The following is a 17,795-nucleotide window of genomic DNA, read 5'->3' as shown; positions in this document are numbered from 1 at the left end:
TTTATTCAATTTTTCAAGTTCTATCGCCAACATAGGTGCTATACAATCAGTTTTTCTTTTCAAATTGAGATTCTCGCTTGGTCTTTTTTTCACTGGACATCCTATTACCATTTAAAAAAACAAGACAGAGTTCAAATGCATATTGCTTAGGTATTCAGATGGTTGCTAGCTGAGAGATGAAAAATTTCTGCTACTCGAACATTCATTAGTGTTGCCGCAAATGGTGTGTCTAAAAGTAGAATTATTATTTCACCATCAAGTACAATATAATTGGTATGAAGATAATAATTTTCATTAAATATTTCAAACAATGCTGGAAAAATAAATCTTAAATGTCATGAGTCAGAAGACTCATTACCTACCAATCATAAAACACAATGTTTGCATAGTTTTTTTTTTATATATAATAGCAAGAAATCTTCAAAATTTTCACACTCCCACCTTTCAAAGCATATGTGTGCTAAATACAGTATCTTTAGAATCAATGGTGTGTACTATAGAATGACAACACACACAGATTCCTTTATTATTAGCTACTTAACTAATTTGAATTATCAGTATTGTACTTGTACTTCTACTAATATATAAGTTGAATTTTAATTTTCAATTTTGCATGATTTGATTAATTAATAATTATATGCACACTTGCAAATTGGAGAAATATAATATTAGCAGATAATTAAAGATGTTTAATATAAAATAAACACATTTAAACAAACGAACTTCATTGCAATTTGTAATTTATAATTCTTCTATGTCTTTAGAACAATTTTGCTCTGTTTAAATGCTTAAAAATACTAATAATGAGATGGTATCAATGCATTCAGTATTTTAGCTAAAGTAATTAGAATGATCTCTTTAGAATAGTTAGTTCAAGTGTTCAGAACAAATTTTAATAACCAAGCATGAAAACTGATAACAAAAAAGGGCATGGCATATTGATAAGAAAAATAACTTTTAATGTTCAAAATATATTAAATTATTTATTAAATTCAAATAGATAGCTACAAAAAAGAGGTATAAAATTTTCATTATAATGAAATACAGCAATGATATTCATGTCATTCATTTGATATTCATATACAAAAACAACACAGAGAAAGGATTTCAGATATATATGTACATAAAAATTACAAATCAATTATGAATTCCATACAAAACTTTTAGCAAATTGAAGAAAAATATGAGATAAAAAATGTTTCCATAAAGATGTACAAAAATGAAATTAAAGACGAAGGTGCAAAGTTTTTTAAATACACTTTTTAATTAACCTTCTGGGTGAATCTTCAAAGGGTTTCAAAAAGGTCTCTGAAAAATAAAAGAAAAGGCAAATAATTATTTTCAGTAAATGTATTAGATATCATATATCAGCAAACATTTACTTTACAAAATTATAATCATTATTGCTTCGTTATTTTAAATTGCAGTGAAAGTTCAATAAATTAGTTAATTTAATACCTTACAATGCTTTGAATTTTAGATTTATACTGTTTTACTAATGCAATCAATATATCACACAGTTATATCTTCAAAAATATATCCACTATAATTTTTTTTTTTAATGTGTATTTGCTTAAATGCAGTATTTGAGTAAAATCAATTTTATGCATCTTTCATTAAAAAATAAACAAATATTAATAATGAAGCACTTTTTAAATACAACACATCATTTTTAATTCTGAAATAGTAACACTGAATCATTTTCACTTCTCTCACTCAAGATTACACTGCTCTTTAATAATGGGAAATCCCCTCCTACTAATCATTGTATTTATTGCTAACTGGCTATAAACTATCACAATGAACATTCTGGATTATGTGCATGCGACTACAAACTAAATGCTTTATAATCTTATTTTGCTGAGTCCCAGTCATGTTGAGATTCCAGATAATGAACAGGCTGACTATGTTGCTAAAGCAGTTTTTAGTATTTGTTACTCTCTAGTTTCATGAAACATAAAAAAAAGTTTATAATTTGTTACAAGCATTCTCAGTGCAGGTGATTTGGGATCAGATCTGAACAATAACATTTTATTAAACCACAATTAATTTATGAACTGTCCCCATACAAACAGCTGATGTGAAACTGACATTACAAACGAGCATGATGTATTGGCTATATTCGTTTCATTCACAAATATATATATATTTTTGGCTAAAAAAAAAAACACCCTTATATTCAACATATAATACAATTTTATAATTGTGTATAATTGAATGTCTTAGAATTTCATTCTCATTATCTTCTAGCATTCAAGAATTGGTAAAAGAACTTCCCTGTCAATATCTTTTTTCATTTTTAAGGAATGTTGGCTTTTATCTCATATAATTTTATTCTCCACTTATATTTCCCTGAGACTTTTAATTACAATTGCTTAAATGAAAGTTTTTATTAATGTATTAACTCTGCTTAAGTTATTTTTTTCCTAAAAAGTCTCCTTTCAAACAATATAACTAATGCAATATCGCCATCTTTGAATCTTGCACTATTAAACTTAAATCAACCAATGAACCAGCCATGTTACTTACATATTTTAGGATAAAAGCACAAACTAGTAAAGCTAAAAATTTACAAAATGCTATAAATCAAACTGTCTCCTCTTTTACAGTAGGGGAAGTGATTAATGTGAATTTTGACTATAAACATCCAGTGTTAAATAATTGATTGAATTGGGTCCGATTCTGTGTCTTTATTCAGTATTCCCTGGAACTTTGATATAATCTAGCTTAAAATAATAAAATATAATCAACAAATTATATTTTTAGTAAAATGGTGTAGAGTATATTATAGAAAGTTTTAATTCTATTCTTACCCATTTTTTGAGTTTAAAATACTTGAAAAAAAGTATGGTATCTAGTTATAATTATTTGCTGATTTGCTTTTATTTAAATAATTATTTTTAAATGTGTTGTTATATTTTCTTTTATTTTTAAAATAGCTAATTCATTTTTAGAGTGCTTTAGAGAGTTTTATAAACAAACTGTCATTTTTTGAATTCTTGCATTTTAAAAACTACAAAACCTAATGGATACTTAAATTAAAATGCAAAAACATCACTTATGTAACATTTCTTTACACTTATATATATATATATATATTGCTTAATTAAAGAAACTCTATCATTTCAAAACTGACTAATTTTTGTGTCCAAGTCACAATGAATTTACAATTCCAACTAAGAGTTACATAAAAGACACCATTATTCCAAGATTAAAAAGATGATAATAAATAAACCTTTTCTATCTGTCCCAAGAATTATTTCTCTTTTTCTACCTGATTTCAAAAATTCTATATTCAAAATAGTATTTCACTTTTAAGTCTTTTCACTTTTTATAATAACATGAAGATATAATGTACCCTTATTTCTCACATTTACAAATTTTATCCTTAGAAAAAACTCACATTTCTCTATCTGCGTCTAAAATTGCTGTTTTATGAAATAAAATGCCGAATTGAACAAAATTAAAAACACATTAAAAAAAAACTGTTGTTTTGATTATTCAGATTCCAATTATCAGATTTCTCCTTCAAATTTATAAACATTTTTATGGGTGAATGACCCATTTACTTGATATCATCATTGTTTAGGACGAAATAAAATTACACATTTTTATCAATAAAATATCTCATAAGTCAAAAAATTACAAGGAATTTGCATATTAGCTCACTGACTGCTTTTCATAATAATAATAATTTTTACTAGCTTTCAGATTACAGATAAAAGAAAAGCTCAATATTGCATATCATGGTGAAGAAACATTACATTTATTTATCCTATTTAAAATAATTAGATTACATTAGCAATTTTCATTGATAATTATGGAGTCCCTTTTCCTACTCTCCTTAGCACTCAATCAATACAACACATATGGAATGACCGACTAAAACTGGAGTGAGAAATGACCAGACAAATGTTTAAAATGAAGAAAGATTAGTTTTAAAAAATTAAATTCTAACTATTTATACAGTAGTATTTGCAGCAATGTATAGGCTATGGTGAAAATTCTACTGATTATATTGATGTTTTTATACGACTCACCGAAAAAAAGTTAAAATGTACATGTTAAAAAAACATGCATTAGAAAAATTTACATCTTAAAATATCATAAGAAGTAGGAAGCAGTTTTATTTATTTCAAAAATCATAAAATCTTAAAAACAGAATTGACTCAAATTGCTTCAGTTATATTCGCTCATCAATACAAAAATAGATGAAAACTTTATTTATCAAAATTGTATATATTTATCATTTTGTATTTAACAGAATATTGAAGCTAAAAGCACAAATTACATGAACTATCTTAAGAAGGTATGTGGGTGAAAAAACTTACTTCCTGCATCTTTACTCCAAGATAAAATGCCTTTATTTGCTAATTTTGTATATCTTGTTAGAAAGATGCTTGTCTTTTTTAATTTCTTGATCTAAAAAGCAAAATTAAAATAATATATATTACCATAAGTTTTTAAAGATAAAGTTCAAATGTGAACGAGTAAGCTTTGTAAATGAACTTAACAATATTAATAAAGATTTTCAAAATTAGTTACATTTAGCTCTTCAAGCAATCAATAATGTGATCTAACAGCACTCAACTCCAAATAAGTTTTCAATATCATTACACTATATTTTTGACGAAAAAAAAATAATTATCATTTGAAGAATTCAGCCCCATAAATGTTTTATCGATATGTGTTAAATAAATAAAGGCTAGGTACTTTGAAAATGTAATGAAGAATGGGAATTTCAGGCTAGATTGTTTAAATAATAATTGCATTCTTTTCTTGGGGAATGTAACAAATTTGTAACTGATATTTAAAGGTACAGCATATTATTTGTTGTTTGCATGCATGCATGCATTGCTAGGCTTGCCAATTTTTATACTTTCACTCGTGCGGGAACTTGTCAGCTTTTAGCCGATTCACCAATTTTAGAACTCGTGTTAAATTAATTAAATAGGAAAAAAGGAATGGGATCAGGAAATAAGAAAAAATTTTAGAATGACTTTGATATGGGCTAAATAATTTAATGAGTTTATACGGGCTAATATGGGCTAATAATTTAATGGGTTAGGAAATTAAGTTTGAATTAAATTTTAAAATATCATTACATATATATGGTACAAAGACAATAATAAATGAATAAATATTCAAGAAAAAAAAATATTGCCAAAGTTTTCTAAAAAATAATTGAAAATTATTTTATCAACTTACTTGATAATTTAGATGGCTATCAATTGATTCGACATCTTCCAAAATTGTGGAATAATCCAGGTGCTGATACTGTTCAAAATTAACCTCACCATTAAATTGGATATCAGTTACACTATAATGAAATTGCAAAAAGAAATAAGATTAATACATCATTAAACATCAATTAGAATTTATAATCATTTATAATTTTTTTTTATTATCATTTTTTTAAATAGATTATCAAGAATTCTCAACCAACAAGTATATATAAAAAATTTAAAAAAGTGAAGTTGCTTAAGAAAAGTATCACAAAGAAAATCAGAAAATCGTACTGATATTCATTTATTTGTAATATAGAAAGAAAAAGTGAACAAATGAAAAAATTGCAAACAACATTTTGTAATTTTTCAAATTGTTGTCAGATAATACCTAAAAAGGAAATTAAAGTGACTGACAGTTTACAAAAAAAATAAGCCATAAGTTGAAGAAAGCATAAATTCAGGTACTATATGATCGTGTTATCTGTTTAAGAAAGAAGTGCATGTATCTGTTTAAGAAAGAAGTGCATGTATCTGATAATAAAACTGATACATGAATTTAATGCACAGTGAATTTATTAATTAATTTATTGTGCACTGTAAGATTATGAAAGAAAATCATCTATTAAATGAAATACTCAAACAGCATGTACCATCATCTGATGGGGGGGGGTAATACTTTTGTTTCTTCTAACTGATATGCAATGTTCGAAATTTTGATGGAATACATCTCTCTGTAGTAGGCCTTGTTTCCTTTTATAACTAATCTTGGTAATTAACATAAAGAAATACATTCTGTTGAAGACCTTTACAAGCATTATAGCTTTTGCATATGATTACAAATTCTTATCTCACAAATATCAGATAATGATTCATATTTTAAATGTTCAAGATAAACTAACTTTACAAATGAAATTTCCCATGTTAAGAATATATAAAAATAGAAGAAAAAATAAGAAAAATGGTGGGAAAAAGCACTTTTAGAATATAGTTTTTGAAATAAATAACCAGTGTTTTTCTATCAGTGTTCAATTAGACAGCATTTTATCAAAGATGAAAATTTTAAATCATTAAATAATCGATGTATAAAAAAAATAAAAAATAAAGACACTTTCTGGAAAGTAAAAGAAAATTCTGTTTATCTTAAGATGTTCTCTAAGTACCTAGAGATAAAACTAGGAGAACTGCTTTAAATGTGAAAGAGAACACAATGAATTGCAGCTCTCCAATAATGCATAACAAAATGAAATATTAGAAAAAAAATTTCAAAGTAAAAGATTGAAAATTATTTTTCTGCTTCTAAATTTAAAGCGATTGCAGTTATTAAAAAAACTTCACACACACAAAAAAGTTCTTTATAAAGAGACAATAATGCCTCTAATTTGAGTTATTTATTGTTTAATGATGATATGAAAATTTCCTCAATTCATAAATGAATGTGGGTAAAATACTATACGCCTAGGATGGATTTACTTCTTGTACATCCTTTATTATACATAATATATATACATACAGAGAGAGATAGACATACAGATATATATACACATACATAAAGAGAGAGAGAGAGAGAGATAAAATGCATACAAGATAAAACCATCAATAAACTTAGGAAGTGGATAAAAGAATTTGTAAATGACAATAAGTGGGAGAAAATTGTAGAAAAATGTTCTACAACATGCATCATCACTAAAAGTTATCAGATAAGCAATTGCAGATTGTGCACATCAATTAACGATTGCTGAACCCCACTAAATGAATACAATTTCGTGAAAGACATGCATAATCGGTAGAGCAACAAGCTTCAAGAGATGGATGCAAGATCCATTGTAAGAGAAGATTATTTCTTAGTGCATTTGAAATATGGTTTTAATTATGATGGTACACCATCCCATATTTCTCCATGTTGTACATTAATGATCTTATTCTTTTGTAATATATTGCAACAAAGTAACATATCACAAAAGATGAAAGTTATCACAGAGATGTTGATATCTGGCCCTCATGCTTACTGGAGATTAAACTCCAACTTTTTTTTTCTATGGGTCACCTAAAATTTGTTGTTTAAAAGACACTAGATGATCTGATAGTGAAGATTGTAACTGCTGTACAAGAAATCCAGGAAACAAATGGAATGTTTAATACACACATGAGTTGTGTCCATATTTTGCTAATGCATTAACATTTATGAGTGTTATTTTAAATAATTGTTGCAATAATTTATGATGTTTCTTATGTTGTCAAAAATCTTTTTTGGAACTGGTTTCTTTGTATCCTCCCTCCCTTTGCATAATTTGTAAATATATCAACATTTTTATTCTTTCAATGCCATTTGCAAACACATGTTCATATTATATATACATACAATTTGATTTGGAAGTGGTCAGGAATTTTAAGAACCATGATGAACAAAGATCTGAGGAAATTTTCCTGAAGTCTTGTCATGAGAATCATTATGCTTCATAGTATTAGTATAAGGAATTTATCTAAAATAAGACTGTTTTAATATACATAAGGGGGAGAGAGTATATAAAATAAGAACAAAACAAGATTATGATAATTCACTAGTTACAAAAAACTTACTTCATTTCCTCATTCAAATTTGATCTATATCTTGCTAAAAGTTCATCCCACTGTCTAATTTCTTCTTCCAATCTAAAAACAGCATTTTAAAATAGTTATAAAGTGATATTATAATTGCCATTAATTCAGAATGAATTACAAGAGCACTTTAAAATAAACAATATCTTAGTTAATTAATTTGCTGAAATTTTAAATCATATTCAACAAAAATGTTTGCATTTTTATATATTTTATTTGTTAAAATTAAAAATTATTCAGCTTTTCTACAGCTTGTACACACAAATACTAGTGTAAATGATAAGATTATTAATATCCTGTACTGCGATTCAAAAAGAGAACAAATTAAAAAACTAGTTTAATTCATATATGTTCCTGACAACATTAGATTTGTAAATCTTTTGTAAGAGAATGTTATACTGATTTTGCTATTTAGTGCACTGCAATTTGATAGATGATCAAAAGTGAATTACTTTTATCCAAGGCAGAGAAACAGCCAATGCAAAGTGGATATGCAGATTGAATTGCCAGTATGAGCAAGCTACATATCCCCCCCCCTTTTTTTTAAATTTCTTTTATTCAAACCAGAATCAAAAGACCAATCTTTCAAATAGTTATTTAGCTCAAATAAAATTAGCCTTCCATACTCAAATCAGTTTCTTATATTGGAGATATAAAAATGGAAAACAAAACATACTTGATACAAGTATCATTCTAATAAACTTGGCACCTGATAGAAATGTCAATAAACACAGATTTAATAAGACAATCATGATCTATTTATGAGTTTCTAAGTAATTAAATATTTTTTTAACTCCCTCTATTATCCTTAACATTCTAAAGTTACAGCAAAAAACATATGAAATAAGAGAAATTTAGACTAACTTTGTAACAGCAGAACTATATTCCTCATATTTCAATCTGAGAGAGGCATTCAAATCATTTGATCTAAAAATAAATAAAATAAAAAATCAATGCATAAACACACACATATTATATATATATGCATACACATCAGGATATACATAATTTAAATTACCCAAAATTATTTAATTAGTATTATTTAATCACATTCAAAAATCATAAAAATCTGAGGAAAATTTATTTTTGTTGCTTTAAAAATATTCAGTTATAATATAGGTGTTAAATGTAATGATAATCCAAAAAGAGTATTCTAGAAACATTTCACAAAATATTTTTTTTGAAGTTGTCACAATTAAGGAAAACTGACATGATAAATAAAGTGGTATAATTGAAAGAGTACTATTTTGAATTTTAAGATCATGCATAAATTATTTTTGTATGATAATTTTCTTTAAGTTATCAATGATAAACAACACATTATTTTAATTATTTAATTAAAATTTCAAGAAAATCATGCATATTTCTATCATCCAAAATTTATCTGTGCCACATTTAATAGTTCTTGGTTCAACTGTCTGCCGTATAGAATATAACCAGATATATAAATAGTTTTTACAGTTACTAGTGATAAATGAGTAAAGTAGAGTGTTAAAACAGGTTTTGATAAAGTGCATTTGATTCAAGCAACAAAATAGTCAAATTCACATTGCCACAACCACAAAAATTTATCAAGTTACAATTAAGTACTACTTCTTTTGTAAACAATTCTATTACCCAACTAATACAGAGTCTACAGTGATGAATAAAATATCAGTTATTAGGATTTTTTATAGATTTCAACAGAGCGAACTTAATTTCTATTTAAACAAATTTTTTTTAACGTTAAAAGGTCCTTTTACTAATGAAAATAAAACTTGATAATGGCCAGAGAATGCAAATGTAAAAACTGCTACTAGGCTTTATAAATATTTCCATGCATCTTATGGGGATGGGAGAGGAATGAATAGTCAAAAGCTGATCACATATATATTTCTATAGAAAAGTACTTTTTTTTTTTATCATCCTAATACAAATCCTATAATGATCATTAAAATATCCAAGAACAGGAGTTTTTGCTGACTTTTAAAATAACAAATTTTATTTTAAATCATATTATTGTTTTAAAAATTCCATGAAAAGGCACATAAAAAACTTTTGCAACTTCAATAAGTCTTAAATATTTCAAAGAAGAATGAGGATTATATTTTCCGAACATATATTTACTCTTATACAACTTTATAAAAATCATTAAATCCAACACTATTTTTTACAAATTTTCCATAATTTCCCCATATTTTCAAACAAATTTAAAATCAGAATGAAATATTGAAAAGAAAGATAATGTAAATTACAAATACTTTCTCATTTTAAGCTACATTTGATATTTTGTGTTTGGTAGGGCGAGAAAGGAAGGATGTTGAATATTTGAAAGTTTTTCACATGTTTACAGATAATGATTACTTTGATAATTTTATTCATCAATTGCGTTTTAATGGGGCTATGAAAAGGAATAGATCTTAGTTCAACTGTGTCTTTGGGAACAAACTGCTATAAATTAACTGGCACAAAAGTCCAGAATTAAAGGCTTTCATATAAATATATGCCTGAAATTAAATTTTCTATGACCAGTAAATAAAATATGAACTTATTTTTAATACTGGATTTGAATTTTCACAAAAAATTATGATATAAAAATTAAGTACAATATGTTTAAAGATGGCCAAGATCCATAACTATTTGCAAAAACATTTTATTTCCTAGTACAAAAGAAATTAAAAAAATAAAAACATCTTACTCTTTATCAGCAACTGCTAAGGAACAATAATTCTTTTCTTCAATCTCAGATTCAATATTAACTTGGCACTTGGAAACTGAAAATAGTAGAGTACATAGTAGAGGTTTAAACTATAAAAAGTAACATTTTTTAAAAAACAAAATTTTAAAATAATATATTTGTGGCTAAATATTTGCTACTCAATGAAGAATTTTACAATGCTTTAATTTGATTATGATAAAATTATATTTTATATTGTTGATATTATAAGCGAATAATTAACTTACTGGCTTTCTTAAATGCATCATCATCTATATCTTCACATAAATCTTTTTCAGCCATAGATAAGCCATGCTAAAAATAAAATAGAAAAAAGATAGAAAAAAGAGCTATCTAAATCAGCCACCATATATTTATTGAAAAATTATAATTAATAATTAGTGACTTCAATTGATTCAGTACAATAAATACTCATTGTATAAAAGAAAAGCATTTTTCTAGTAAAATTACTTTGATTGTAATTGTCAAATAAATGTTATATTATTAAGGTAGACAATTATCTTTAATTTGATTCTAAACACAGAAATACAATGAAGTAAGAATGATAAAAAATAAGAAATGCAGGATCGAAATCTTTTTTACCTAATTTATGCATGTTTTCATTTTTTTTCACTGTTTTTTTCAATAGTCAGAATCTATTCAAAATCATTTTATTTCTTTTTTTAATCATCTAGAAGTTAATCTAAATTCATCACAAGAATGTGAAGATAAATAATTCATGTTTCCTCTCCTCTTGTTGCCACATCTATCCAAATGCAGTTTAAGAAAATCATCATATTTACTCAAATATTTAAAGTTTAGCGGTGAGCGATGCTCGAGGATAGAACCTGGGACCTTTTGGTTAGCAGTCCAGTAACGATCCAATTTTACCAAAACAGCTGTCCGGGTAGAAGCGCTGTTAATGGCTTATATGCAATTCACCACAGTACTCTCCCTCCAATGAGTCGAAGGGGAGACGAACGATACAGCGTTGAGTGGTGATAGTAATAATTAGTTCTAAGCTGTTGTCTAAATGGCCCGGTACCCAGTTGAATAGCGCCAAGCGTTATGGCGAGTGTATGTGGGTGCTGATGCGCCAAGTGTGACTTTTTTGGGTTGCTGCGTCACATAGGGTAGATGGCGCCACAACAGCGGTACGAGGATTGAAGGTTCATTGTCCGAGGTCACCAATTTTTAGAGGTGAGGGACGCTGGAGGATAGCACCTGGGACCTTTAGGTTAGCAGTCCAGTAACGATCCGATTTTACCAAAACAGCTGTTCGGGTAGAAGCGCTGTTACTGGCTTATATGCAAGATAAATTTCTCTTACTTCGTGCACCAGCATTTAAAATTCATTAGCTAAAAATACTCATATTTCTTCTAATATATAAAAAAATTCAATTATTCAACAATTAAAAATTCAAATCTTAATTTAATGCTTCACAGTACTTTGCCATACTATCTATAAGTTTGTATAATTTGATTGAAAATTGCATTATATATATATATATATATATATATATATATATATATATATATATATATATATATATCTGCAAAAAAAATTTGGGAATTTAAAGAAAAATCTTTATACTTTCTTGAATATTAATGCTATTTTTACAAAAATTGTGCAAATGTTAGACACAGTAAATAAAAAGTCTTGGTTGAAAGTTTTAAATAATTATCTTTCTTCAGTGAAACAGAACCAAATTCTTTTCCCTTTTCAACAATTACTGACTTGTTTTTCTAAATGCTGCAAAGGTCAAATGTTCATAATAAAATGCGATTTCAAGTATATTTTTTACATTAACAAAATTCAAAGACAGTTAGTCCAGTTTTTTTTTTTTTTTTTTTTTTGTTGATATTGGAAAACATGTGTAAATTTGATACTTTTGATCACAATACATAAAAACTATAATTATGGTCAAATATTTTTTAATACTTATTACATTTTATACAAATATTTTATTACACTTATTATTAGATAATTGCAGTTCATAAAAATTTCATTTAAAGTAATTAAAGTATATGCAACATCAACTCACTTCAAGAGCATATTGTAGAAGTAATTGCAATTTCTGTGAGGAAGATAATGATTTTCTGATTGTTTTACAAATTTCTGGAAAATAAAATAAGCCAATGAGAGAAAAAAAAAAAGAGAAGAATTTATCTTTTATAAATGATTTGTTTATGAAAAGTACTGGAATAATGAAATTGAAATCTATAAAGAAGAAAAATGGTTAAAAAATTATAAAAATATTTGCTTTAAGAATTTGTATAAACTATATGAGTAAAAAACAAAACTATGACGATCAGAACACAAACATAAAAAAAAGGAAAGACTAATGTAATCCATCAAAAAAGGGTAAGTCATAATGAAATATTTTTGTCCACGAATATTCAATTTAGGATGCAATGAAAAAAAATATAATGAATAATATGCAAGATTTCATAGTAGTGGTTACCGTTTTTTCATTGGAATTCCATGTTTTATGCTTGACTTAACTTTTAATGACTCAAAACTTTTAACTCAAAATGACTTTCAGGATTTTTTTTTTTTTTTTCCATATATAATAGGACAGGACACAATAGCATGGTGGGGAAAAAAAAATCTATCTGGCACAGCCAGAAAAGGATACCAAATGTTTCAAGTTTATACGTAAAATTTTATTAGGATGGTACATGTATCTTCTGCCTCTAAAGCAACTTCAAAGAATGCATGATTACATATTTTGAATTTTTAAATTTTTTTTGTAAATGTTTACAAATACGTAAATTTGAAACAAGCTGAAATTGTATGAGTAACATTTAAATATTATTATTATAAGAATAAATTTATAAAACCAACATTTGTAATATTATCAAAATAGCATTTTAAACAAGAAACCCTTCCTTGCTATTAAATTTTGTTATGGCTTTTCAAGGCTCCATTTTTTTTTAAATCCAGTCTTCTGTCTCAGATTTTGTGTACAATGTAGCTGAAGCTTCTGTCAATTTTCATAAGCTCTCAATGGCTTGCACTTAACATGATTGGAACAGTAAAGGCGGTTCCGATTTTTTTTTTTTTTTTCTTCTTTGTCAGCAAGCAGTCAGATGTCTGTCACATACGGATTTCAATATTACAGACTTCAATATATATATTCCTGAGTCAATATGTTCAATTTAAAATGATGCATAAATTTAAAATAAAATTTGAAACCATTGGAATCTATTTTCTTGACTGCTGTAGGCTCACAGATATACTGTTCATTATTTTATGAGCACTGCAATCAATAAATTTTGAGAGCACTGTAAAGTAATTGCTTCTTTGAATTACTGGGTCTATTTTAGCTTTCAGTTCTGATAGCCAATATATGGACTTGGCTACCACAAATATTTATTTATTCCTTTTCTGAGAATTTTTGTTCTGAAGTTTTCTGCTGCCAAATTCCTATTTTAGAGAGATTTCTGTCCATTTTATCTTTAAAGATAGTCCTATTTATATAACTGAATTAAAGATTTCTTAAAAGGGGAAAAAAAAAAAAAATCATGGATGCACAAATATATCACATTCTTAGCTATTTCAGAAATTTTCTACTAAAAATTTCAAGAAAAGATGAATGAATGAGTTGAATTCTCAGATAACTTTTATAAGCACTTTAAAAGAAAAGCAGATCTCTGGGTTCAGACAGAATTACAAATCAAATGCTTCAGAGCTTTTCACAGATTAACTGAAAGACACACAAAGACATTAACTCACAAATATCCTTATTAAAACCTGGTTATCAGACATCTCCTCTTTTATGGATGCCTTCAACAATTATATTTATTTTTAAAAATAAAGCCAGAGAAGCACTGAAAAAATATATATTTATAATTCTCACTTCCAAATAAAGCAATTTCAGAAGGAAAAAAAAAAAAAAAAATGTCATCATTTGATAGATTTTTTTTTAAAGCAAGACATTTTTTATCCTCATCATTTTGATTTCATATCATTTAAAAGTTTCAAAAGTCTTTCCGTCCATACAATTCTGCTGGCATGCAACAACAAAGAATTTATTATCTCAACTTAGCTTAACATTTCCTCAGTACATGAAAGATGGAGCAATGCACAAAGCCTTACTTGACTGGCATCTCTAGTCATACAGCTTAATGGATCTGAGAATTCTAGTCAAATTGAAAAGGGATGGGAAAACTTTTATATTTTTTCAAGCCCACATGGATGTTATATCTCATTATACCTTATTTTTCACAATTTATCTTCATAATTTATTTGAAATCATTCCTCTTTGTGTAACATGCCTTGGTTACAAATATGATATTTTCATCAATTGCTCTAACAGAAATTTAAGTAATTATACAGACATTTAAATATCGGTGTTGGACTTGGATGTTACAATTACCCACAATTAATTCTGACTGTATCAAATTTCTCCACTTTTCTTTTAATTTTCATTTCAACTACATGGGGCAAAAAGATCTGAAGAGACTTGGTTAGTTAGTTCATCTGCCTAGACAAAATAGGAAGCTGTATATCACAATAACCTATGGTTTGCAATAGTCTCCCTCATTGGATCCCTATCCCAGCTCTTTTTGCTTAAATTGATAAAGTGCATCTACGTGATTAATAGATGCTTGGCCCTTTTTACAAGCTCCTTACTGAAGTATTTCACTTTGGGAGAAAGATTCTCCATATTTGAAAATTCCACTTCTGCTATTTTGAATGGCTCACATCCATCATTTAAAAAAAGTTTTCAGAAGCAAAAATTGGCTTAAATTCTTGGAGGATATAAATACAAAAACTGCAAATTTTATCACCTTTGTTTATTCTGCTGATCTTGAAAATGAGATTAAAGTTGTTATCCATATAAATGACTTTTTTCCCCTGCTCCCCCCCAAAAAAACCAATTCCCAAACATTATTATTTGCAAATTATTTAATGGCTATGTCAATCAAAAATGGAATTTGTATTCATTAATTGCCACAGACTGGTTGAAAGGTAAAGAAGGCATTTTGCAAGCAATCCTGAATATTAAATCCAATTGTAACCCTTACCCTTAAGCTTCATCCTAAAAACTTGTTTATAACTGAAGGTTGTGCAATTCCGATTGCAATTTATCCAAGATGTCGATAAATCTTATATTTTATGTTTTGACAGTTTGTCAATTCTGAAATCACTTGAATAACTCCATAGAAAATCACCAGAAATATCATTGCAAATGGATCTGCCATTATCCATGGTGTTTCTTGATACAAAACTTTAAAATTAGATTGGGTACCAGAATATATTAGAATCACTATTATCGCACAAGCAGCAAAAGATGTGCTCGCATCAAATTTAAATATTTATCCCAATATCAAAACAGAGGATCAGCAAAAATTTATTCTCCAAATGCAAAAACACAAAAAATGCACATAATGTGAATTTTGAAAAAATTTTCCTCCTTCATCATTCACCTTTCCGAAACAATAATGAAACTACAATCACCTCGGGGGGGGGGGATACTTCTTTCATGCTTACGCACTAGATCATTACTTATGTAGGATATTCTTTTCAAAATTGGTCAAGAAATATCTCCAAGCTACTAATGCTCAATAATTGATTACAATGACCACCTTCTTCTTTGCAATGAATCTGACAAACACCGGTACAAACTCTGAGCTTCGTTGGTTGTTGGTACCTCCTTATACAAGTGGATATGACGAATTTTATCATTTAACAAGAAAGCCGGTGCAGATGTTCTGAATTTTCTCCAAAGTGTCAATTTATTTTAAAATATCTTTTGTTCAAAGTATCATGGCCAAAGTCTGTTTTACCTTGTAGCAAAGCCAGTGAAAACTCTTCAGCTCTGGAAATTAGCAAGGAAAAAAAACTACATATGAATTAAACAAAAATTATAATTTTAGCTGAATAGGATATAGGCTCAGGGCAGAAAAAGTTGAACTTTCTAAAATAATAAATTTTCTCAAACATAAATGTCAAGAAATAAATTAAATATGCTTAACCCAAAGTCTTTTTTTAATCCCATCCTTTCTCTTTTTATATAAAAAAAAAATCAATGAATTTATAAAAGCTTAAACCTGTTAATCTGGAAGAAGATAATAACAACAAAAACTAGTGAAACAGGCTATCTTGTATTGGAAAAAAGTGTCAAATTGCCCTGTATGCGTGCTGGCATTTCAGAATTGTTTAAAGTTATGGCTGTGTCAGCAGATAAACACAAGTAGTAGAGATTTTCTTGCAGGTATTCCAACCAACAGTGAAAATGGTAATAGCTCAGATTTGTCTGATACTGATGAATTTTGGAAAGTCAACATGGTACAAAAGTTATTGATAAGGAAAAGTTAATTTTCAAAGATGAATGTTTAAGTCTCTTACTCTAAAAAGTTTCAAGTTAAACTATAGGTAAAATATATCTATTTTCTTGTATATTCAATATTTTTATACAGAAAAAAAAACTACTTGCCTTTAAAATAATGAAATGTATAAGAATGGAAAGGGGAAAAAAGAAGTAACGGTTAAGTGAAATAAGGTGCAAGTTCAATTATCGCTTTTAAAAAATAAAAACCCCTTAAAGAGAACATATTTGCATGAAAAAATATTCTTATTTTCTTACCATATTTTATATTCGCACAAATAGCCAATGAAAAAAAAGAACTGTCTGACAATTTGGGTTCAAATAACTCCGTGCATATACTAATGTTTGAAAAATGGATGCATGCACTAAAGGGTTAATTTAACAATGAACACAGAATATTTAAACAAAAATTACTTGATATATCAAAATAGTATAGAATTATCCAAAAAAGAAGAGTAATCGATTCCAAGAATGATAAATTCGATTCGAAAAACTGAAATCCGTGCAAATGTCTCGGCTTAATACTTCAATGTAAACATAAACATTTTACAGCCAGAAACTTTTTTTATATGCTTTTTTGAATAACATTCAAGAGTAGTGTATTTACCTCTTGCGTTAAGTATGCCACCCAAACTCCTGCTTCTTCTACGGCCATATTTTAATTTGGAACTACTTTTGTCCATGATAGATATTTTATTACAAATTGTTTACCACAAAAATTTCAAATTTTTGACATCACAGTTTCAGTTTTTGGCTCCAAAATAGTTGTTGCCCGTTTTCAATTACAAATTTCGCCGATCTTTCACAAACATAGTAAATAACGAATATATAATCTAATTACTCTTATAATTAAAGAGTAAATAGATGAAATTTCATAAAATTTTATATCGTTCTATATAATTCTAAATTTTAATAACTTTTCAAATTATATTTTGAGAAT

At 27.1% G+C, this 17,795-nt stretch overlaps 1 protein-coding gene across 1 annotated transcript; it reads right to left on the bottom strand.

The window, feature by feature from the left end:
• Positions 1 to 1,009: 1,009 nt before the first annotated feature.
• Positions 1,010 to 17,624, bottom strand: LOC129988943 (uncharacterized). Its single transcript, XM_056097236.1, has 9 exons — positions 17,463 to 17,624; positions 12,563 to 12,636; positions 10,767 to 10,833; positions 10,501 to 10,576; positions 8,688 to 8,750; positions 7,806 to 7,877; positions 5,209 to 5,320; positions 4,332 to 4,422; positions 1,010 to 1,308 (listed from the first exon to the last, which is right to left on the bottom strand). Exons 1-9 carry the CDS (start codon positions 17,536 to 17,538, stop codon positions 1,250 to 1,252), a joined length of 690 nt encoding a protein of 229 aa, XP_055953211.1. The 5' UTR covers positions 17,539 to 17,624; the 3' UTR covers positions 1,010 to 1,249.
• Positions 17,625 to 17,795: the final 171 nt, after the last annotated feature.

This window comes from Argiope bruennichi, chromosome 10 (genome assembly GCF_947563725.1).
Source record: "Argiope bruennichi chromosome 10, qqArgBrue1.1, whole genome shotgun sequence".
NCBI classification, from domain to species: Eukaryota; Metazoa; Arthropoda; class Arachnida; order Araneae; family Araneidae; genus Argiope; species Argiope bruennichi.
This window is presented reverse-complemented; position numbering and strand designations above follow the sequence as displayed.